General features: G+C 40.4%; 1 protein-coding gene across 2 annotated transcripts in view; it reads right to left on the bottom strand.

Annotated features, from left to right (window-relative positions):
- Positions 1-26099, bottom strand: part of LOC118336213 (raftlin-like) — a 99995-nt gene that overhangs the window by 19228 nt on the left and 54668 nt on the right. Inside the window, exons 5-7 of one of the 2 annotated variants that reach the window (XM_035672814.1) lie at positions 20266-20749; positions 13094-13297; positions 3648-3766 (exon numbers count right to left, since the gene is read on the bottom strand). In XM_035672814.1, the coding sequence (XP_035528707.1) occupies positions 3648-3766; positions 13094-13297; positions 20266-20749 (807 nt within the window). Of the gene's footprint in view, positions 1-3647; positions 3767-13093; positions 13298-20265; positions 20753-26099 lie in introns of both variants that reach the window. The other variant, XM_035672813.1, reaches the window with a different exon arrangement.

Below are 26099 nucleotides of genomic sequence, written 5' to 3' on the forward strand. Positions count from 1 at the left end.
TAGACCTGCTCTATTTGAAAAGTGTCCTGAGATAACTTCTGTTATAAATTGGCGCTATACAAATAAAATTGAATTGAATTGAATAGATGTGAGGTTTTTTAAGGCTGCACCATTAGATAAGATGAAAATATGATATGCACAATCTAATAAACCTTTTCCCACTAGCATGACATGCTAGATATATTTGTAAAATCTTTGTATTATCTTGAGAATTTAGAATACAGCTTGTTGCACAACATACATAATGGACCTACTGCTGGGCCTGGTAGACTTAAAGTGGATAATGGTGCTCTAAACAACATTTCAGCAAGGTATGAAAGCGAGGATAAGAGGCTTCTAAGAAACATCAGACTCCTCATAGGCGTTAGCTGTGCTAAGGTGAATATCAGTTCATCTTTTAATAAAACACACATACATGGATGTTTATGTGATTCCGGTGCTCCTTCCCTGTTTTATCTGGATACAGAAAGACTAAAACACAACACCCTCCTGCTAATGCACTTTGTCTCTCTTGATAAATAAATTCTGCTGCAGCAGCTCATGGCGAGCAAACATATTAAGACCAACCCTAGCTGAGGTTTAAAGGAGACCATGTTTTGTTTTGTTATTGCTCCTGTGAAACTCAGTGATAGAAAAGAGGGCTTTCAGTACATTAGTTTCAAGGCAGCTCCTGTATTGATTTTCCCAAAGGAAAATGTGAAGCTGGTCCTAATTGGAGTTTCATAGCAGAGACCCTTGATGAGTTATTCATTTGGAGCACTTCATCACCATCCATATGGTTTCTATTCAGGTCATTTTGCTAAGGAAAAAAAACTGATCAGGCAACTGCTGCATCTTTAAATGTATTTAGGACATCTGTCCAAAATCTGTGTTGTTTTGCTTTTTGTGAAAAGCTACAAGAAATGTCTGGATGAGCTCTTTAGCACTGATGGCATTTTTATGCAGAATATACGCAGCCGTCTAAAAGCTGAGCACCGTGTATGTATGTTGTTTTTGTTCTGTTTTCCTCCAGGCTGTGTTCTCTTGTCATTTAGTTTCCATAGCACTTGCATCTTACTTTGTTGGTTTGACATTTATTTTTGTTACTTGTTTTTCTTCTTTGATTTTTATCTATGATTTGTTTTGAAGTCAGAATCTTATGACCCATTAGTTTATGGGTTAGTTATTTTAACTCTAACTATTATGAAGCTGTTAATAATGTTTAAAATTATGTTTTAGTATAGACTGGGGTGTATGCAGTCTTTTTTTCACCTGTATTGGGCAAGTTACTTAAAAAATGTAATCAGTTACACATTAAATGTTACTCACTAAAAAAGGTAATGTACAGCAAAAGAAATGGGTTTAATTCTACAGCTCATCACGACTCTGCTGCTTTGCGAACACCTGTAGATCAGCACTTTTCACATGCAAATCGTCTGATTAGTTGTAACTCATTTATAAATGGAACAATTAAAAACACTTTTTTTTCTCTACTGATGAACAGACACCATCCCTGAGATGATACACTCCCACTTGACGACAATATAAATGATTGCTTAAATGAAAAAGCTTGTTTTCCTCTTCTTCTCTGAGCTTCATACATCCAACCACCTGTCAGACTTTTGGATAAATAAAACTGTAAAGCATTAGGGGGGGAAAGAAGATGACGTATATAAAGAAGAAGAAAAAACTCCACTCGCAATCAATATTCTGCCTTATTTTTCATTGTAATTATCTCTGCACTGAAACAATAATGAGCTGTGAGGATACTTTGCATACCAATTTTAGGCAGTTATCACAATGAATAGGGATGATGTGAGGCCCTGATCGCCCTTTGTGAAAGAGTGCGTTGTCAATCTGATTTGGCATGGTGCAGATTGCTCGGGTGAAACAGTTTTTGATAAAGTCCCAGTGGAAGAGTTGATTGGATCTCCTGGAACACTGGGTGTCGGTTCGGCGTCACTCACTGTTGATGTTTCTGAGGAAGCCTTGAAATCCATTAAGCTGTAACAGTATTACCATTCATCTCAGAGGAGGGGAGGCTCTCCTGCTTCCGCCAGACGACTACAGTCTTTTTTATTGGCACATGTGGCCATCAGCACTGAGCTGGACAATCACAGAGCCACATTTCGGGGACAAAAGTCTCCTTTCACACTTGGACAGCCATGGGCCGCAAAAAAGTCTAAATTCAATTACAGAGATAGCATCGGCAAACACGTACAGACACACAAAACCAAAGTCATCCACGCACACTTAGGGGCCACAAACACATGCACATACAGCTGCATGCACAAACATGCAACACACACGGACACGCACACATACACACATACAGATGAAAGGCAACAAAATGGCCACAGATCCTTCAACTCTTGACAGAAATCAATTTCCAACTTGGAACTTGTGCTGAGGAGAGACACTAATCGGCGGGCAGATAAGGGCTTGTTTGCTCCTGATAAGACAAGCAACTCCGACACATGTCCCATAAATTGAGATTTACCAGATTTGCCTTTGGGGTTGTTGGGGGAAAGATGGGTTGTAGAGTGAGGAGGGGTTGAAAGGGCACAGTATCTGACGGACAACTGATTTCAATGCCAGAGGACCATAGTCCTAAAGAGGATTTGTGCTCTAAATAGAGCTTGGCAATGTGGGTTAAATATATTTTTGAATACCATAATATTAATAATACTTGATTGATTGGTGACAAACTAAAAAAAGATTCACAGTCAGGTGTTGGGCTGCCACAAGCCTCCAATGCCCCTTGGCATAGATTCCAAGTCTCTGAACCTCTACTGGAGGGGTAAACACTATTCTAGATATTCCCTTATTTGGTGCTGTGATGATGGTGGTAGAGAGAGAGAGAGCTATCTAATATGTAATTTCTCCCAGTCATGTTCATTTGGGTAGAGATGTGGTGTCTTTGAAGGCCATAGCTTATGAGTCACATCCTTTTCTTACTCACCAAACTATTCAGTGAGCCTGTACTATGTATGAAAACAACTGCAATACTTATGTTTATCCACTCAGGTTTATTCAGGTTTTATGTTTAATTAGCCACTTTCATCCATTAAGGGAACTCAATTTCCTACAATGGCACCGAGTGCTGGCATTGGACGTAAGTCACAAGGTGTAAAATTGTCTAGTATGAATGTTTCCTGAATAAATGAATTGCTTGGATACTAAGCTGTTTTAATTACAAATAGCCTAGAATTTGTACAGCAGAAATTTTAAAAAACAATTTCATTTGAAGTTGAGAAACCAATATTGATTATTGCCCAGCCCTAGCTTTAAATAGGCCTCTGTGTGGCTTTTTTCAAGACATAAATTATGTTAAGTAAAAGTGTCCTTGAAGCTAGGGCATGTATGTATTAAAAATAATTATGCAACTTTTTAGAAAAGAGCTCTGATCAGTGACACAGAACACAAAACCTATGAAAGTGTGAGAAAAGGAAAAGTCTCAGGCCACCCTCATAACTCACCTGATGAGCTGACGCCCCATATACCTAGGCTGAGTTCCCGCTGCAGCGGCCATTGGTTCGATTCGACCCTGTGGCACTTTCGCTGTGTGTCATCCCCTCTTGCTTTCCTCCCTTTCCTGTCACTATTGATTTAAGGCAAAAGCCCCAAAAAATATTTCAAAAAAGAAAAAGTTAAATCTCTTCACTTACATCAATAACAGTCCACTGCTCCACTACGATCGCGTCATATGTCGTGGTGGATACGTTCGGCTCGCTCTCGCTCCCTTCCTGGAAGATGAAGACACTTTCCACCGACTTAGGCAGCATATCTGAAGAGAAGAGAGGAAAAAAAATCCAGCCGTGAAAAGCGTATTTACTGGATGGAGCGTGTCTGTCTTGTCTCTGCTGCTGCTGCTTTAGGCCCTCCAGGCCAGAGGAAATGGAATGATATCACTCAGCCACATTCACACACAACCCTTTATTACATAGCCAGTGGTGTGGGCCATTTGTATGAGCAATGTGCACTTATACATTATGCAGGGAGACAGTGTAAAAGAAAGGAGCAGGTATTCCCCTTCTGGGATGTTAAAAAAGAAGAGGAGACATTATGCGCTACATCAGTGATTTTCAGAGAGCCCAGAGCCCTGCTGGTTTTCATGCTAGACGGCTAAACAGAGGCTAATTACAGCTGGGAAGCAAGGTGAATGCAATAGCTGATAAGATTCAGAGGATCAGGACTGATAAACCACTGCTTTAGAAAGGATGGACAGATTTTAGTGATGGCAAAATGTAGCCACTGATTTAATGAAGTCAGTCCGTAAGGCATTAAAGCATAAATCCTTTTGCTAAGCCTGCATAATTCACCTTAAAAAGAGTTGAATTAAGTGAGCCACATAAAGACACTGACGTTGATGCTTTAGGCCACTAGTGAGATTGTGTGCTGCTGACCAAATAGATTTTCTAAGCCTCTCTTCTGTTGGAGGCTAACAATCACAGGATTGGCATCCGAGACAGAAACACCACTCCGGCCCCCAAGAGCCGGGACCCCTCTCCACCCAACGTCTCTTGTTATTCATTTGATGCCCATGCACATTACATGCAGACACACACGCGCACACACACACACACACACACACACACACACACGCACACACAAGCACAGACACAGACACAATACACGCCCCATGGTCCAGTCTTCCCGGCTGGCCTGAGTGCTTTCTCATTACTCCCACACCATTTACACACTAATACAGTTTGCCGGGGCCCAGGCACCAATACGAGACACTCCACATTTCATTACTGGGCCCTAATAATAGGGGGATGAGAGGCGGCTGGAGAGCCCGTGGAGAGAGGGAGGGAGAGGAAGATAGAAAGAGAAGGAGGGAGTGAGCAAGACAGAGGGAGAGATAGCGTGAAGGGATGACAGGCTCTTTTATTTCCCCCTCCCTGAAAACCCATTTAGGACCCATGCACGCTCAATTGAAGACATCTCTCAGACATCTACTGGCTCTCTCAAATACAGACATTGCCGTTGTTCACCCCATCCACCCATTCGTGCTTTCTCTTCCTCAGCTCCCTCCTTCTCCCCCTTCCTCCCCCAGTCCAACATTTCTCTATCTCATTCGGCGGGCCTTGGCATACAATTGGAAAGAAGCCTTTTTGGAAAATGTGTGGCACCGAGGCCCACCATCGGTTCCCTGCCAGCACGACAGGGATCACTCAGGTGAGATCGACACAGGGTTTCTGTCTCGTTGCTCTAGAGGGAGCTGCCTGTCTCTGGTGATAATGCAAACAGAGGCTGAGCATAGGAGAGAGGAAGAGGGAGAACGAGAGAAGTGGATGAGAAGGAGTTGGTTGCTGGGGGCGTTGAGTCCATCAGGGGAATGCACCGGTTGCGTGCACGAATAAACATTATCTTGCGCCTGTTGACTGAGAGCTGAGCCGAGCAGCCGGCGGGCCGACTGAGAATAAGTTGTTTACACTTGCAAAAACCACTGTGCGCCCTCAGTAAAATTGTTCTCCATCCCCCCGTGACTCATATACTCAAGGTCGCAGGGCGAGGCATGCAAATACAGTCACACTAAAAACAGGGAGTGACAGCATTGGGACTGAAAGACACAGAAGCAAATGGAGGGGGAGATTCAGATAGCTTGAGAGGCAGGGTGACAGCGAGTGACACCCGGTGACAGGCAGCCGCTGAAATCAGCACCCACATGACACAGGATCAACAACAGGCACCCGTGCGTGCGTAGACAGTGCTGACACACAGAGACTGAAACTTAAAGTCCTTTGAGTTTGTAGTAGTTTTTGGTGTGTGGGTGTTTGAATGTAGATGTGAGGTCTCTGGCTGCACATATCAAATCAGTTTGGAAGCTGTTTGTTCCTAATATTCATGGACATGTTTGCAAACCTGCTGTTGTACATCGATTTCTAGCACACAGTGTTTTAAACAAGCAAACAGCAGACACAGGAAGTTGTTCCCATGAAGCCATGTGCAACTGTGCATCACCTACTGCTACAAAGTCAGCCTGGCTCCAGAATACTTTTTCTCTAGGGCTGCAACTAATAGTTCTTTTCATAATCAATTAACTTTTATTTTCTCGGTTAATAATTGAGTCTATAAAAAAATAGAAAATAGAAAACTTCCCATGATGTTTCGTCCAAAACCGGGAAATTGACATATCTGAGAAGCTAGAACCATTAAATGCATGTATTTTTTACTTGAAAAATGACTTAAATGATTAATTCATTATGAATACAGTAGCTTTATTATATAGCTTCATATTTATTTTCTGCTGACTGACTAATGGTTGCAGCTCTACTTCCAACTAACATTTAAAATTTCAAACTATTCAGTTCAGTTTCAAGTAGCTAAAACACTGGTATGGTTCTTCAAACAACTATTAAGAGCATTAGCTTGTGTCACAATACAGTAACAAAGACACATTTTTGACTGGAAAAAAGGAAGGGCATGAATTTATTGCCACACTAAAAGTTGAACTGATGTCTCACAGCATGTTTTAAAGATGTCTGTGTAAAGATGTAGGTGGTCAGTAAACAGGCAGGTCCAACCAAACTGTGTGCCAAAACTATGAGCAGAAATCAGGACAGTTTGCAGACTCAGATGTCCAACAGACAGCTGGGGTGAGTAGCAGAGGTGATTCTTTCTCTGTCCTGAAATGCCCTCAAGCTCTTCTGAGCCTCCGTAGTGTTGTTAAAGTGGCATTATTTTTCGTGTTTTATTTTGGCACTCTGTCTACTGTTATGTTCTTTTAGCCCTGAGGACCAACTGGAAGAAAATATGTTTTGAGTGTCAAACATTTAGTGTATTTAGCAATTTATTGGAGAAGAAGCAATTGTTTGGAGCTTGTTGAATAAGTTTTAAGTTTTTTGGTGTGTTCACCATTGCAATTTACTGTAACAGCTTGCAGTGGGTTACAACGGATTGCTTAACAGGCAGATATTCAGTGGCGTTTTCATGCTATGTAAAACCATCCATGAACTGTACTGAATCATTAAGTTAGAACTATGAACTAGATGTTTATCGGGATTATGATTTATATATTTATTTAACACTTTTACTATAATTTAAACTATGTGTTTTTCTGCTTGCAAAGATCAGTATATACTGTATGTGTTCAAGTCCAGCAGACCACTGACGAGCCGGAAGGTGACCCTGCCCCAGGTCATGTCTGCTGACATGATTTAAACATGTGTGCCAGGCGGTGCCTCAGAGAGCTGGAGACAGGCTGCTGACAGCTTATCTATATTTCAAACAGGACGAGTGGACATCCAGAGAGAGGGACAGAGAGAGAAAGAGAGAAAGAGACGAGGGTGTGTGGATTGGATGTGGCTCTTCCCTGCGGAGCCAAAGGTTTGGCAGCTGGCAGGCTGGTACCTGTGGGTTACCGGGCAGACTTTAGCTGGTAGAAAAGGAACAGAGGGTGGACAGCATGATGTTTGGATATCAGGGGTTGTTTGCAAATGTATAGTGCTTTTGTTTTGGCCTGAATACAGACAATACAGTGGTGAAAACTGCAAGTGCAACAGTAGCTCTGCTTTATTAATTCACACATTTCCAAAATGTGAATTTTAAATCTTTACTACAATTCATTAATTTCCATTTTCCACTAAGTTACAGCTGATATGTTCTCACACTGCATGAGCCCATCCATGTGCGCAGGCCAGAGTGAACCACGGGGTGTTCTCTGATGCATTCAATGGGCTTTAGCACTTTGGTTAACACAGAAATATTGAGGATGAGAAATTTGCTTTCTCACAGCTGGGATTTATCCTGCATCCAATTTGGAAATTATGGAGTTATACATTTTTAACATGAGAAAATTTCAAGATAAATATATTAATTAAAGCTTGTATGGGAGAAATCCTCTCCAAAAGTCTTTCATGTAAAACATGTTAAATAGTTAATGAACTGCATATCTAACACACACTAATGGCAGTGAGCTACCACGGTGCTGGCCTGACCATGAGTAGCTAGTTCAACCATTGAGAGAGTTCTGTGACTTTCTCGCTTTGACATGTGGACATGAAGAGCCATGGATCAAACTGCATGGGTCACAGAATGCCCTCAGAAATATGACTATCAGTGTTATTTGTGGATAATGTCTAATGTTGTCACACCCTTGGTTTAACTTTTGCCCAAAGTGATGTATAACAAAGGGATTATCCCAGTGCGCATGAGAATCTCAACAAATAAATGTCACCTTTTTCACTTTTGTTTTTACAGTTAAGTTAAGGTCAAAAATTCATTTGAGCCCCTCGACTGTGAACATGATCTATTTTTCTGTTTTAATAAGTTTGTGTGACTGTTTAGCCGACCTAACGCACAATGATTCCTGCAGTTGATTTGGCTTGCGTTTCACTTTAAATAAAATAAGCTTTAAGAGGTTTCGACCACCTGAGTGCATCTGTTGTATAGTCATATGCCCAAAATCACTGAACAGAACAGTTGGAAAACCAACTAACTAACTGCATTAAGTGAACACAGCAGTAAAACACTCAACCTGTCTTGTGACTACCACTCAGAGGTGGAAAGGACACATGCTGTGCTGTCAAAACCTATATACACATAACGGCAACCACGTAGAAGATACACGTGTTCATGCAGTTTATGCACAAAACTATGCACACACATGCACAAACATGGCAGTTCTAATTCCACCTCTCGTCAACTTTTGTCTCAGAGAAACGCTTGCACATCATTTCTCTTCCCTGAATTTCTTTTCACAGTAAAGAAAAAAAGAAAACCTTATTGGAATTTCATATTCCCTGAATCTCACTTCCTCTCTCCCTCTGTCTCTTCCACCATTGGCTTTGCCCAAATTTAGAAACCAGTGAGGGCTGACTGTCATGCATATGAATAGCTCAATGTCTCACAACCAGGCTACAAATCCTCATTGTGGCTCTGGAGATAGCTTAAGCTATACAAGTAACAAAGGCAAACTCCCTGTCAACACCATTACTGTCAGTTCTTCAGTAAACAAACTCAACCCCACATCCTGCTCCTGAATCCAGGGAGGTAGTGTGAATTTATGTGTATTTTGTGTGTATGTATGTGAGTGTAAATGGGTGTATGTGCGTGTCTTTGTAGGTATATGTGGATGCATGTAGTCCTATTTATGTTAGCAGACAGTGCCACAGTTTGTATGAATCTTTAATGTGTGTCTTATGACAGTGGGGCCTGCGTGCAGCTTAGGATCTGTAAATTCAATTCAATATATAGTAATATTCCATTCTGTGGTTTAGGCAAGGTCCCCACTCACTGCAAACAGTGCTGCCACACCAGACAGGACTTTCACTGTCACACACACACACAAATATACACACGTGAGTATGCAAACAATGCGCCCTAATGCTTTCTCATCCAGCTTCACCATGGAAACCCATCTTTAGAAGAAGCATGGGGATACGGTGTGTTTTTGTGTGTTTTTGTGTGCAAGTGTGTGTCCCTCTGGACCATGCCAAACAACCGACTGTCAGAGACAATAGAAAGGTAGAACAGTAATTAGGAAAAGGCCAGAGTTGCAGAGAGATTACAGGAACATGAGCAGTGATGCAGACAATCTATGAACTTTAGGTCAACAATCAATATAAACAACAAACTCTTATGTTTTCAGAGTAACATATTTTCTCAAGAAGATCTAATTGTCAAGTAACAGTTAGTTGAATGCTTCTTGCAATAAATAAAAATGGATTTTAGGTTCAAAAAGTCTTTAAAAGATTTCAACGGCGCTAATTAATCTCAAGTAAGGAGGGTTTATCTTTGTATAAATGTATAAATATAAGCAGGTTAAGAGCATACATATCAGTGAAATAAAATCATACATTAGTAAACAATAAAACGATTAAACAATAAAGTAAACAATTAAAGACAATAAGCCACTTTATATGAAGGTCATATAGATATATCACAATGCTGATACACCAATATTGTCCATTACCCCTTCACCCCTCCATGATTAAGGTATGCAGCTCTTTGAGTTCTTTCAAGTTAATTATAAATTATGTTTTAGGCATCAGAAGGTTAGAGCTGCATGGATGATTAATTTCAATCAGTTAATGAATTGTGGGCTTTGCATAACAATAGCACAATTATGAATGATTGTTAATGTAGGGTTTACTTTTAGTGGCTACTATTGACTTACAGCACAAGAGTATTGGCACTGAAATATATCTATATTGGGTGAATGAATTATGGAAATCTGTTGTATTTTTTGAGATGCCAAATTGGATTTAATAATCTGTTTCAGATTACACAGCATTACAACTGCTTAAAATTTTGCAGGATTTTAATCTGAAAGTCTCTGGTTCAAACAAGGACCAGCATCCTCTCCCATCCTTTAGGCTATTTGGGCTATTAGTTTCAGAGGCTTTTAGTAGTAGAAGTTTAAAGCTATTAGGGATGAGCAAGTACACCATTAATTGTATCTGTAGCCTCTATCTGTTCCACAAACTTAATGTACTGTATTTGTATCGTACTCTGAATGGCTGGGACTTAAACTTGAGCTTCAGTGCAATTTTCCTGATCAAGAGTAAGAAAACTATATATATTTTTAAATTGAAAGTTTCTATATTTACGAGTATGGATATTGACACATTTTACTCTCATCGTACTCGTAAAAAGTATCTTCTTCTGTACTGCATACTTGTTTTAGCTGAGTATTCGCTCAGAAACTATACCTGCCAACTTCCAGATATAAAAAATGTAAAGCAACACATAAACAAGAATAAGCTAAACAATCTTAATGTGTTAGCATACTAACATTTGCTAATTCCCACTAAACACAAACCTGAGCTGGGGGTGACAGGAATGATATCAATGAGTTTTGCAAAGATTTGGTCATAAACCAAAGTATTGGACTAATTAAAATGTTAAAACCTGATGATGGTGCAAGACAAAAAAGTGAAGGGATTACAAATTCTCTTGAGGGCAACATGGATATCTATGCTAAATTTCATAGCTTTTCATCCAATGGCTGTGGAGACATTTCCATCAAAACCGAAAATGTGAACCTCATTGTCGTACTAGAGTAAAAGTCAGGGGACCACCAACGTCCTTAGGATTCACCCTCTTGGCATCATTTATATCTACACCAAATTCCATGGTAATCTATCCAGCAGTTGTTGAGATATTTCAGTCTGGACCAAAGTGGTGGACTGACAGACCATCCATAATAAAAAAGGCTCAGCATTTTATTATTATTATCTGAGGAATAAATACTGTAAAAACAGTATTAGTACAACAGGATAAGTGTAAAAAAATTGGGCATAAGAAGGTCAGTCTTAGAAAAAAACACAATTACACTCATTAGACTGCACGTGTATCTGTCAGGACATGAAAGCTGGTTGCTCTGTATCTAAAAACAAGGCTGTCACTGTCACTACCATCTCCCATCCAACTGCATGCTTCTGTCTCTGTCAGTCCATGTCCTTTAACATGCTGTTTTGCTGTCAAACATGTCCTTGATGTTTATGAGGTTGAGCTGGTCTCCCGCATTGTGTCGAGTGTCTCATCTTGAATTCAGAAACTTGTCTCAAAGAAGTTGCTAAATATGGAAACGGCAGGAATGGATACTGATTCTAAACCCGAGCCGCACGGCTGTTTGATGTAATTAGCTGCTAACAACAAACGGGATGCCGCTTTGATGTCATACTGCCAGCTGCTCTCAAGAGACCAAAATCCACAAAGTAACAGCATTCACCTCTGTAAAGTTGTCGGTTTTCTAAAGAGGTTGAGCTTAAGCTGTGAGCTGAATTCAGCCCTATAAGTCAGTGTAGGCAGAGATTCATAATGCAGCTGATCTGCTTTCTATCCTACCCAGTAATTTAACTGTTCAAGAGACGCATATCTTAGCAGTGCATGAAAAATGCAAAATATGTTAGAGGACCCTAATAGGCAGAAAAAAAATGAATCATAATAATACACTTCATTACTCCATTCTCAGGACATAAAATATGCAAGGAGGCACTAATTTGTTATCAGGTTAATTATCTATGTTTCAGAGTTGCTGAGGCGTTCACTTTCCCAGATTAATGAATTATGACTCTTATTTACTCTGGCTGGCTTATTTCTCCAGTCTCAGAGCGAAGCACAGAGCCGCCGGGGTCTGATGGAAGAGGAAAACCCAAACAGGAAATAGTTTAAAAAGAGGATACCAAACAGCTCTACGAACTCTGTCTTCTAAAGAATTCTCCATAAAGAAGGAATCATTATGTCTGCCACACACACTGGTGAAAACCAGTGACTCTGTAATTTGTTAAACATCATTGCAGTGTCGCAGATAGTTTCATTTAAAACCTCGGGGTCATCCCTATGTTCCCGCGGGGTCCTATGTTCGCGCTGGGTCCTAAATGTTCCCCGGGGTCAGGTATGTTTGTGCTAAGGTTAGGGTTAGGGTTCCCCGGTCCCATAACACAAGACGGGGAACATAGAAACGCCGGGGAACATAGGTACGCTCCCATTTGTTATGGTCATCATCTTAATTCTGTGTGCTAGCATGTTAACATTTGATTGTTAGCACTAAACACAAAGATATTTGGTCATCAAGTATGAATTTCTCTACCAAATCTATTCTTTCCAATAGTGTTTGAGCCCTGATTGCTGCAGCTTCTGCAGTCATCCAGCGTATGTTTGCAGTATCAAATCCTGCAGTATTACACCACTTCTTGACACAGAGGAGTCAATTGTTATTCAAATATGTTCTGATTGTTTTCTGGTGGAAAATGAATGCCAGCTAATGCATAATTAATGACACACAGGCCAAGGTGCTTCATTACCTGCTGCAGGCTTTTTATTTTATAGAGGTTGACGTGAATTTGGCATCTGATTGATGTTGACATTTTTAGTGATAATACTGTGGAGGGATTTAAAAAAAAAAGCTATTCCTGAATCTTTTGGAGTTTTAATAACTGTAATAGTCTGAGCTTTTAGAGTACATGTAGACCAAGACCAAGGTGAAGGCTGTTTTAATATTTAAGGGAAGAAAACGATTGTGTGTGAGATGTAACCTAAAACAGGGTGTTTAACATGTGTGAATATTAAAAAACTGTTTTATTCCTTATGAGACATTTCGTCCCACATCCATTTCCCTGGAAACCTCGGTGTTCTGCGGTAACAGAAATTCATGCCTGCTTACCGTTCACGTTGCCCAGGTGGAAGTATCCATCGACCAGTGAGGCTCCATTGTTGAAGTGCTGGGTCATGTGATCCAGCCAGTTGGCTTCAACACCTTTAACCCCTTCATCACAGTTTTGAACTCGCAGTGGCACCTTGACAGTGTAGTACTTCACCTGGCCCTCTCGGACTGGTGGGTGGTTGTACAAAGCGAGCAGTTCCGCCCCTGTTGACACACGACACAAAACCAAACTCAGTCATTGATTTAACTCAGTAAGGGTTGTGACAATACAGATGTAGCTTGTGTGGACGTTCTACGTTTTACGGCGTGATTATTGAACTACTGCTGTACATTGGCCACAATCCAAAATGTAATTTGGCTTCGTCTGTTGGAGCATTTTTCCTCCCTTCAGATGTCAAAACTTATTAGAAATTGCCCAGTAAACGGTTGGCTGAGAGACAGCAGAGTTTTGGTTTAAAACATGCTTGCCATACAAACAACTATCTGCAGTATTGTGATAGGATGCAGGAAATGACCCCTTCCTCACTACCTTTCAGGACTTTAACACTAACCACTTAATCACACTGTGAGCAACGTTGTGATAATCAATTGGAAGTACATTTATTTCCTACGAGATAAGCAACAAGGAAACTCAGCCAATGTGCGGACAGTCACAAGATTCCTGGCCAAGAAATGTTGGCCACAGTGTTCCTGTCAACAGCAAATAACAATTTTTATGCTTTCTCGTTTTCCAACTAGTTTGATTTTTCTCTCCCTGACAAATTTGGTACTGTATGATGAGATGAGATTAAAAACCAGCTCAGTGGATGGTTTGCATGAATCTTTGGAAATAATTCCAAATGCTGTGCTCAAGAAATTTGCCATATTAAAAATTTGGCATTGACAAGGAAATTAGTGCAGTAAAATTGAACACATTCAAAGCAAAAATACAAAAAAGTAGCTGAGAACTTCCAACGAATTTGACCTTGTCTTGCCAGTTGTGTGATTGTGTGGTTGAATTTTGTTTTTGTTTTTATGTATGTTAAACTATTTTAGGACCTTTTGCCTATGTGCTGCATTCTGAATCTGTTTTACATTAATTTCTGGTGTCTTGTAAGTGGGAAGAACAAATCTGTATGCAAGGCAGTATAATAAAAACTTCAATATCATTATCATATCATGAACAAAAGTTCCACCTGGCAGGTTCAAAATAGATGAGAAATGTAAGAGTAATACAAGATGAGATTTGCGTCGCCCCAAGCTGGACTCACAAATACGCTGAAAATAATTTCCAAGGATGCTGCCTCTTTTTCCAGTTGGTTCTTTTTCAACAACAAACGTGAAGTGAATCAAAAGCAATTTGATCATATTCATGCTACAAGTCATCCTCATATTCCTTTTAATGTTTTCTAGAAGTGATGTTACTCTGCTGATGCAGAACTTAAAAGGGACCATTTCATTGTAACTGAGTTAATTCATGGTATAACCTTGAATAATGCATTAAAAGCTCTCCAGCTAGCTGTTGTTTATATCAAGCACAAATATACATAATGCAGTGGGCCTCAGGAGGGAGAAACAGGCTTGGAAATGTGCCCACAGTACGTATGTCACTACTCCTCACTCATATCATACTAAATCAAAGTGGAAAGAGTTTTATTTGTTGTGATGTGAGTGAGTGAAATGTTTGCTTCGCTTAGCTCTGAAAAAACACAAAAACGTGAGATGTGAGCGGGGTTCGAATCAGGCAGGAAGCTATTCAAATCGGGTCTGGTAACATTTTCCCCTTTCTTTCCAATGCAAATGTCGGACTGTCATTCCCCAAGTGAACCAGATGGATGAGCAGAATGTGCGGCACTGCCACCCACCCACCCCAACCCACACACACCAACCCACACACACCAACCCACACACACCAACCCCAACCCACACACACACATGCAGTAGGACACGGGGTGGTGGTGGCGGTGGTGGTGCTGGTAGTGGTGGGGGAGTCATGGCTCAGTCGCCTTGGTTCCTCCGTCCGTCCATCCGTCCAGCAGACACCCAGGAAGAATGAATCATTTATAACCATTTCTTGTCTGGCTCGTCTGACTGATGTGACAGCTGGCCACCAAATTCCCTAAATCTTGTCATTTGTCACTCTTGAGAATAGTTGAATCACAGCAGAATATTCACACACCCTCCCCTCATCCTCCCCATGTTACCCATGTTACAACGACGACAATATGGCAAACAAATCTTGGACAACACGCAGCAACAAAATGACTTCCCATTCAACATGTCTCCGACTTGCCAAAACAACATGTTTCCTTACTGCGAATGACTTTGTGGAGATCTGTATCATAAAAAACTGATTTACAGTTTATGTGCACAAGCCTGAGATAATGTATCACTACAGTTTGTCCCATGGATGCTTTCTCTATGTGAGTGAGCTTTGAGCAGGTCATGAATAAGACTGCTTTTGAAAAATTGTGTCATGTATACTAACTAATTTAGAAATGTGGTAAGGCTTTAGGTCACAGCTCTTATTTTCTGTAATCACACTGTAATTAGATAAGTAACGCCATTAAACCGTGATTCCTTTGCTACTGATGGGACTGTTATTTGTTGCATTTAAAACAGCTTGCCACAAAATAACGGCCACTAGTAAGAAACATGCAGTCTGGCCTCTTTCTCACAATATTAAATCTTTTATGTATAATAGCTGAGAGTTTTCCATGCATTATACGTCCTTACATTCTAATTACACTATGATTATGGCACCAAGGCGCCTCTAATTGAAGCGGAGGAGTAGGTAGCTCATTTTCTAACCTTTATGTGGTCAGGAAAGACTTTCTGGGTTGTAAACATCTTTTCAGCAGTGCTCTGTTCACAGGAGATATACTGGAGCATCAGAGGGATTAAGTGGCTTGCCTAAGGGACACTTCCCTTCGGCAAAGAGGGAGTTGGTGGCCACGGACAGATAAGAGGACTATCTCCTGATATTTATATGTAGGCATAAAAACATCTGTCTCGCATCTGTCCGTCACTCTGGACTGCAGGACAATAGTAAGTCAGACTGGAGCTGTGCTTCCATATGGCATTCATGAGCACTTCAGAAAGTCATTTTGATAAAAATCTGTAGGGCTCCCCCTGAAATGTCAATGATTTAAATAATCAGTCACCCGACTCAACTCACATTTTTTCTGTCAAATTACAGCCTTTTACATTTATTTACAATGTTAGCTAAATTATTGTATACAGAGCAATGCAGAATAACAGCATGGCAGGCTGTAAATGATTACAAACGTCTCAACGTTACTTATCTGAAAAAACTAATAATAAAAACATGAATTAAAAGGATATTAAAAATGACATGATTATAGTGACAGATGATAAACACATTGCATCCCTTTCCCCCTGCGCGATTTTACCAGCCACTACTCAAACCATTGTCCCACCAGTTCACATGTTCACTAAGATAAGCTTGAGATATGAGAACATTTTATAGTTTTTGTGAGAAACTGCAGAAGAGCAGATACTTTATTGTTTGGAAGAACACGAGGTTAAGTGATCTTTGACCTTCAAGAAACTCTAATTAGTGACCAACAAAACAAATCTCTTGCCAAGCTCACCACTCCCCTTGTGCTACAGTGGCTAGTAAATGACACAAACATTACTGTGTAACAGAAACTTTTCCGATCAGAGATCTGCTGGAGAGCCAAGAAACAGTGGTAATAACACTGCAGTCATTTGCTTTTTGGCTGTATAACAAGAACAAGGTTTGAAAGCCAGAGATGTCACCATATGGCAAAGTAATTGGTCGTGATCAATAACTTTATTAATGTTTCAGAGAATTATTATGGTCCTTTTTGAGCTATAGGGCAGTAAAAATCTTACTTAATGCCCCAGTAATTTGATATTTATGGATGTACTTGCGTATCCTTGTGTCAGACACACACATACAGACACACACACACACACACTGAAGAGTATGACTAAGTCCTTTAAACCTAATCGCACAAATTCATTACATTAGCAGACGACCCCTAAGCCTTTCAGAATAAAGTCTGTGTAGCTAACCTGACTCTTGTTGTCGCCGGCAGCCTGGCTAACAAGAAAATGAGCGCATGAGTGTCGTTAGGATGTTAAAAACATGTTGCTTCAAAGGCTTATCTGATGACAGCCCGGCTGTCCAAATGACGAGGTTGGCGGCATCAACCCTGCCATGATCTTAGCAGCGTAGCTTTCCAACATGACATGTCATCATTTCAATGTCTGTTTCTATAATCTCAGAAGATGGACACTGATCCCATCAGAGCAGAGATAACACTGATCTCAAGGATAAAACCAAGCAGCTGAAAATACTCCTTCTGCACATTGACTAAGATGCTTAAGATTTTAGACTGATATTCCTCAGGATTACACCTGTGCTAAAGCTCTTCACAATTTTAAGTTGTTTGTTCGAAGCTCATTATATGTGTTTGTAGCTTTGATAAAGTTATATCCTGACATGAAACTCAATATTCTCTTTTTTTCTGAGCAAATCACAGGAATGTGTAGTTGGGTGGTTTGCTCAAGGTTATAGAAAGACAAGGTTTTTTCCTTAAATATTGAAAAAGTAAACATGTCCCGTCATTTGCCTTGAATCAGCGTTGACTTTATCAATATTTTATCAGCCAAGTACTTTGAGTTGCCTAAATATAAACATGTAATGTGCCAGCCACAGATAGTGTAGGAAAAGAGGAAAAATATGGTATAAATGTTTCCTCAGTATGTTCATAAATAAACGATCCATTTAATTTCCTACAAAACATTTTTGCTCATGTAAATCAGTTGCATCTGAAATTAATCCTTAGGACACTGTGTTGTCTTATCCATACATAATCGTACAGCTGTCACTATCATGTTATACTTTTTGCTCTTCCACCAGAATCCCTTTCCTTCAAACCATCCAAGCCTTTGAATCTCCAAACTTATGGGCTCAGTTTCTATCCAGAGCTCCAGTCTCAGGGATGGAGATCCTCTTTTCGACCGTAAGCCACAGACTTTCACCAGCTCCACTGCCAACACTTGCACTGTGTTCACCTCAAGATCTGAGGATTAGCGAGGACAAGCCAGCAGTACCCGAGACTCTTGGGTCTCCTCGTCAGACTGGGCATTAGTAGAGAGGGACATGGGAGCTTGGCAGGCTCCCCTACCACCCCGGCTGGCTGCTACACTGGCGCTGCTGGCTTTGTCGCAGAGATTCAGGGGGATGAAGGTGGGGGTATAGAGAGAGAGCTGTGAAGCTGAGGGAGGTAGAGGACAAGGCAGTGGGGGATTATCTTGCTGCAAAATGCACTGTAGGGAGGCCCAGATGGACCAGTGGGCTGTGGTCTACCGTGATGCCAAGTGTGTGTTATCACACACATATAAAGACAAAGATACACACAAACAAAAGCATAAAGTATGTGCACAGAGTACATTCATTATGCAACACCTAGTATAAGGTGCTTTGAACCTAATTCGTATTGCACACTATACATACAAATATACAGTATACGCACAAACACACACACGTTAACACTCCCACTGGGAGTGTATCTAATGCACAGTTTGCACATTGCACTGACACATATCACAAATAGGTTCTGTGAGAGGAGGAGAGCGTGTGGGTGGGGGGTGAGAGTGGTGGGTGTCTCCATCTGTCAATTCAAAATGCTCAAATAAAGCCAAAACTATAAATGTCTGTGCTAATTTCAACACCATTCCCACAGAAAAGGGGGGTACCATGAATAAGTAAAAGAGGTGTAGGTATGGCTCACTTTCTGGAAAGACAGAAAGCGAGCTATGAAATGTGCATTTTCCCAAAAACCCAACCAAACTGCGAATTTCACAGACTCCTGCTTCATCGCCTAAGTGTGAGTGTGAATTTTAATGCACCACAGCTATAAGACGATTCTTTTTGTGTAACAGATAGAGAGGATTATATCCCAAGGCAGCACATTGTTGTGTAACATTGAGGCAATAGCAGGAAATGACACCTCCGCAGTTGCCAAGTGTTTCAAGAGGGATCTACGGCACCACGCTGTTCTTTAGTTAAACAGCCAAAAGGTATGGCTTCAAATGAAACCAAAACACAAGTTACACAGATATGCAGAACGATATTGGCTAAAGATTAGAAGCTGTCATTTTAAATCTATCACTGTGAATATGTGAGACAAGAAGCTACAGTAGACAGTGAATGCCCTTCGGTGCATCATTTAACCCCCGACTGTTTTTGCTTTGGGACCAGCAGTCGACTGTGGTTTGATCAGGGAGCTCACAGGTATGAATGTGCATAAACACGCAGCTCAAAAACAAGTCATTTTGGGGTTGATAAATGGGAGGACAACATTCACCCAATGTCCGTAAGTGATGCAGAAACTAGTTTCATCAGCATTGGGCCTGTGGCGGTTCAGCAGTTGCGGACTTTCAGTTTGAAGTTTTGACCTTTAATTATCTTAATTATCATCCCTCATTAGGCCTTTCTGTGCAATTTGTAAATATAGCTGTGTGGCAGGTCCCGTGTCATTTGGACTTAAGAGTCTTGTCAAGTTTTAAAGCTTGGTAAAGTTTTGAAATTTTGACCTTTAATTATAGGGCCCCCATTTGGCCAATTAGTGTATTTTCCTTTAAAGGGTCTGTTCAGCCAAATAACGAAATAACGTATTTACTCTCTCACCTCCAATGATATGCAGCCTTGCAAATACTTGTTTTACACACCCATGTTTTGAGATACAGTGTGTCTGTCTTTTCATATTTCGTACCTTTATTTCTTTAATTGTATTCTGTGTAACGTAAAATGTCTCCATGTTTTCAGGGGCGGATCTAGAGAAATATTCATGGGGTGGCAGAAATATATGCTGATTTAATCGCAAACAATCACATATATCAATATTTACTTGGAAAAGCCCATAGCGGGGGTAGCCAGGCAGTTTTTTACCCCTCTAGATCCTCTGTTGTGTGTTTTGTCCATTAGCCAGAAGAGGAATTGTCCAATCAAAACCTAGTTACAAAAAAATTTGTCAACATTTAACCTATTGTTGTGTTGACTTTGTCCCCCCGCTTTTCCCCCCAGATTCATTCATTTTTCACAGCATGAGAGTGCTTTACAGTCCTAATTTACATGTTATTTGCTTAACACATCATTTTCCTTTTAGTTTATTATGGCAATCATAGAAACCACTCACCATCACCCCTCCGCAGGCGGTATCTCTGCCTTTCCTTTGTGTCTCTGCCACTGTCTTTATTGTTATTGTGACACGGCGAGTCCTCCACCGTCAGTTCCTCCGTGTGCTCCAGATCTCCCTCTGATATTGGAGACGCCGCAGGCGAGACCTCATCCAGACTGCCCTCCACCCCGCCCCCTGAATGGTTCCCAGTGTTCTCACTTTGATTCTTCTCCCCACTTGGTGCTCCTTCCCCAGACTTACAGGAGGCTTCCTCGTTCCCCTCTTTGTCCACTGCTTCAGCTTGAGCTCCAGGTTCTGCATGGTTTCTGGGGCTTGAGGGGTTCGAGGGGCTGCAGCTGCCCAGGGAACCGAGCACAGAGCTGGGACTGGAGTGCAGGGAAATGGAGGGGGTGTCTGGTTCTCTGATCCTGGTGCATGGGGCCCCATAGGGTTCCTGGACAAATCCCACAAACATCACCCCTTGGTCAGCAGCATCCTGGATCTGCTGTTAGAGAGCATGAACAAGAATTAGCAGTTAGAATGATAATGATGCTACACATACAGATGATGCCACTAATACTACTTTGCATTCACTGATTAGAGCTTAAATGATATGTTGATTGACAGAAATTTAATGGTCAACTATTTTGATAATCAATTAATTGTTTCAGTCATTCATTTTTTAAGCAAATATGCCAAAACTTGTCTGCTCCCGGCTTCATAAATGTGAGAATTTGCTGCTTTTCTTTGTCATATATGATAGTAAATTGATTATCTTTGGCTCTAGACTGTATCAAAACAAGCTATTTGCCGAAGTCAACTTGTGCTCTTAGAACTAGAGATGGGCATTTTTCATTATCTTTTCTACAATTTACAGACTAAAGGATTAATTGATTAAATAATCATTAGTTGCAGCCTTAGACTGGATTATATTGTTGGAGGTCGTGGATGTGGAGCTCCTGTTTTTGCGTTTAAAGCATCAGCAAAATGCCAAAAAATGCTAATTCAGGATGCAAAATAAGAACAACCTATGAAGCAGAACATATACACAAAGTTATTTCCCAAGAGATCTCAAACTGAAACCAAACTTTCAGACATCAATTATCTTGAAATGGAATTGTTTTCCCCACAATACTCTTCATGAAGTCCCCTGCATCTGTTGGATCTTTGTTTTTTTCTACCCCCTCTGTTTCTTTTCGTTCCTTCCCAGCAGCTTCTCCAATCACACAGCTGTTGATTAGATTGGAGCGGCCACAACCCCAGTCAGGCCCAGGCCGCATCCCAAATCCAGCGCTCCACTTTTTTTCTCTGTCTTTTTGTCATCTGGCATTTTATGTCAATATTGGGTTTCTGCCACAGAGCGAGATTGAAACGTTAACTGTCAGAGAATGTTAATGATGCCGTTCTCCATTTCTGCCCTCCTCCACCAACCACCCCCACCCCCCAAGCCAAGGCAGTGCCTGTCTATCCCGAGCCAGAGTGAGGGAAGAGAATAAAAATCAAATCAAATGCGCAGGTTATTCACTATGAAATTAAATTGGAAAACAGTCACATTGTTTCCAGCCATATTGTTTAATATCAGTGAACGCTCTCTGGGTGCTTCCACATCATATTCCTCATACCAATATGTTGAAATGGAATTGCTGAGATAAAAGGGAGAAACTGTTGTATCTCATTTAATGGTAATGCGGGCAGTCAAAGAGAGAGAGAGAGATGAATGGCTTTGACTGTCTAATGTTGGTGCAGTTGATAGAAAAGTACATTCGAATAGTGGGCTGTAATAATCAAATTTATTTTTAGTACCATTATTATTATCATTATAATTTGATCAAATCCCTTGTTTGACAAAGTGAACCATTCAGATTTGATTTCTTTTTCCAGAAACATCTTGCCAATGGTCCATCATCGTAACAAAGAATGCAGATAAAACACAAATATACTGTGCAATAAGTGTGTTTGAGTAAAAAAATGGTAATAAATATGTGCAAAGTGAAATGAATTGATGATTTTCCCAGAAGAATTCAATGTCAATAAGTAGCGGGACAAATAAAAGAGTCTAGTGCTGAAATGATTAATTGATTAATTTAGTAGATGAACAAATGAAAATTAATGGACAGCAATTGATATAATTGATTAGTCGTAATAAAATAAGCAAAAATTCTTATTCCAGCTTCTTAAATTTGAGTGAATTTCAGTCTGGACCATAGTCAGTAAATATTGTGGACAGAGCTTCCGGTCTGTGTGATACATTCTATGTAATGGGGGCAGCGGGGGGCAAAAAAGGTAGATAGTATGGAGTAGTATGGAGAAATGACCCTACTTTTACCTTGATTGTGTGGATTTATTAGCTCAGTAATCTGCCCAGCACAATGCACAAAACTCATCAAACAGTCAAACCAGGCAGTGCTGATTCTGCATTGCCCATTGGTTGCTTAAAATCTTTTCAGAAACATATTGTAGTGTACTGTTATATATGTAATATGAGATGAGATACTATGGATGAGTCAAAACTGCACAGCCAATGAGACCAGTTCAACTCGCAGTACATCACGGCGGCTGGCTCCAGAAAAAAACAGACCATAATGCCAAACCCGAGGCTTCAAAATGGTACACCTCAAACCAATGCACTCGGTGACGTTTTACAATTAGGTCTTACACGTGTGGTCTCGGAACAACAAAACACCAAATGAACCTCCTAATTGCATTCTAGAGCTGTGATGCTGCTGGTGGTTGAAAGAACAAACAATACAGAAACTAGTGTCCATTTGATGTAATGATGAGCCATAAAAAACACCATCGGTCTTTGGTTCGGAGTATTTCCCTCAGTGTAACCCTCATACGCTTCATTAAAGTTGGAAGAGATGAAGCCCTGAAACGTTACGGGTACGGGAAACAGACGCACGAAAACTGGAGTCTAAAGGGGCATTGAATATGAGAATAATTGTTGTTACACGCCCTTCAGAGGTCATCACCGCAGCAGCTTGGGATAAACTGTAATACAACGGTTCTATCAGTTCAGTATCAGAACTAGCATGAGCGAAAAAATTAGCATTTTTCTAACTTCTTATTGTACAATGAACAGAGCAAGGTCTGCTCTGCTCAGAAGGAACCCCCTCAGGTCAGGAAAACTTAGGCTTCTCCCGAGGTCCAAAAAGCAACTTTGCTTCACCTTCTTTGTTGTTCATTAATGAACATGCCTCGCCAACGCACACAACCCTTGATGAAAATTTCTTGGAGCAGGTTCCCTTATTCTGCACCAGAATAATCACGCCTGAGTGAAAAATTCAATTTTTGACTTGAGACACATTTCCTATTTCCCGCGTAAGTTATTACAGTTGCACCAGGAGGAGGTGTCCTGAGGTCAAGATTGAAAACCGGGAGGAGACGATGCGCACGCCCCTGGAGTGAGGGCAGAGAGACATGTGAGGGAGAGCTAGCAGCACAAGAAAGGCATGAGGGATGACCCGGCCAGGAGATTGGAGACCAGGAAGAGGAGAAAGAGAAAGGACACGAAATGAGAGAAAGAAAGAAGATTGAAAGAGAGAGAGGGAAACAGGAAATTCCAAAGATGAGAGACTGACAGGGATGAGACTTCTCCACTATCTCTACACTCATCCATTTGCTCACTTCCCCCGCCTTTTAATAGATTTTAGCATGGGCCTCCTCCTCCTCCTCCTCCCTCTCTCCTCCTCCTCCCTCCGTTCCTCCAGCAGTTCTGTAGCAGCTCGTGTTAAAAATGACTAACCAACAGTAATGAGGTCCTCAGGACTGCGGCTTGTATGACTGGAATCCTAAAGGGCAAAAATGTACAAGAAAGTTCAGGAGTGAGTGTGTTCAAAGGCCTACATCAATTTCGGCCGTAATATCGATCCTAGCAGGGGGGTTGCAATTACGATTGATGATCGCAGCATACAGTCCACAGACGGGCGAGGGCGTGTCTCAGTTACTGATATTATTGAATGCCATTTCAAACAGGCTTTCTCACGGCAGTGTTAATAACATGTGACACCACTAACAGAGCCATCATTATCAGATCAGGCAAGGTGATTTCAGCTTTCTGGCTCCTGTCAGTGCTTTCATCTCTCCTATGGAAAATACGAAATGTTCAGCTGGTTTGTAATTAACTTTAGCTTAGGAATTACTGAGGAAACACGTTTTTGGTGTATTCAGTTCAGCACTTGGGAAGCACTGCATTCAACACATTATGTGTATTATTTACAATGCCAACTCCAACAAATCTTTAACTCTATATGAACCCAGAAATAAATCCTTTAATCCTGTCATGTCGCCTGGACAGACATAGAAAATATGGATTTGGAAAGACAGAGACCATGATTTTGGTTTTTAAACAATGACATAATTTTAAAAAAAGAATAATGTTCAAATTTACAGTGATAGCAAATGTTATACGGTTCCAGTACATGAAGTGGAAAAAGTAGTGCACAAAAGAAAGGTCCGGTGTGTAACATTTAAGAGGATTTATTGGCAGAAATGGAATATAATATTCATAACTATGTTTTCATTAATGTATAATCACCTGAAAATAAAAATCTATATGTTTTTGTTACCTTAGAATGAGCTGTTCAAATTGACAGAAGCTACAAACTGCCATGTTTCTACAGTAGCCCAGAATAGACAAACCAAACACTAACTCTAGCATTTTTGATGCATTATACAGCCACTGTAGTTTCTCCTTTGCGCTTCAAAGGGACAGAGTTGGAATCTGCAACTACACTGGTATATGCCACCAAATCCTACACATGGCTGCGTAAAGCAGCTATAAGGAATATTCATGTTGTGTTGATTCTGGCTCCTCTTGCTCTGATTACATGGGAAATCTGAGCGCATCCAACCTAGTGACAGGCATTGAAAAAAACTGTAAAAATAGCCCATCTTCTTGCTGATGGTTGTGTTTGTTTATGTAGTTCATATAGAGGCATCAGTACTAAATTGAGACTGTTTCATAACCAGTTAAAAACTCCTTTTAGTAGATTTAAGTAAAATTTTTAGGTATTCTTAATTTTGTGCAACATTATACCTCTTTTCCACAACATTTCAGAGGGAAATATTGTACTTTTTACTCCACTACATTTTTATGACAGCTGTTAATTACTGTGAAATTGAATATTTTACTTGCAAAACATATGGTAAACTTGTAAAATATAATGCATGATAAAGATTACTCCATACCTATAACTATAGGTATGGAGTTTAGTTCTGCCTGGACCAGTTACAACATAAAAATACTGTTTTAATGCTAACACAATGTTAATAACAAATGGGCTATTCTCTGTAATGAGTATTTTACTATTATAATTTTTTGCTGCTAATATGTCTTTACTTTTTCTTGTTTTGGAGTATTTTTTTATACTGCTGAATTGCTATTTTCATTTTAATCAAAAATCACAGGTCTTCACAGGTTCGACACCTTACCTGGGTCGGCCCAGGTCTAAAATACATTTGCTCAAATTGTATCTGTTAGGATCCTGTTGTATTGCAGAGAGTCTGTGTGTAAATTTGTTTAAAACTTGCATCTGAACAGACCTGCTATCAGCTTACAGTGCATTATAATTAGAGCAGGAGAAATATGTTCTTTTGAGGTGAGATGGAGAGAGTATATTCTGTAATGCCAGTAAAAATTATATGTATCGCTGCTCTTTTTGACCGCTGCTGCTCGTTAATTGGTGGTGCATCATCCTATTGTCAGTGTTACTGTTCTCCTTGTAGTTGGATCTTAAGGCCTTACGTCTTTTAATACTTTTCTACTTCTTTCTCCACAGTCTGTGGGTCTTCTTTTGATCAGGTCTTTTCTTCGGTTTCGGGTAGGTTGTGCCCATAAGTACGTTTTTTTC

The sequence above is a fragment of the Morone saxatilis genome, unplaced genomic scaffold (assembly GCF_004916995.1).
Source record: "Morone saxatilis isolate NCDOM2014 unplaced genomic scaffold, NCSU_SB_2.0 Contig24, whole genome shotgun sequence".
Classification (NCBI taxonomy): Eukaryota; Metazoa; Chordata; class Actinopteri; family Moronidae; genus Morone; species Morone saxatilis.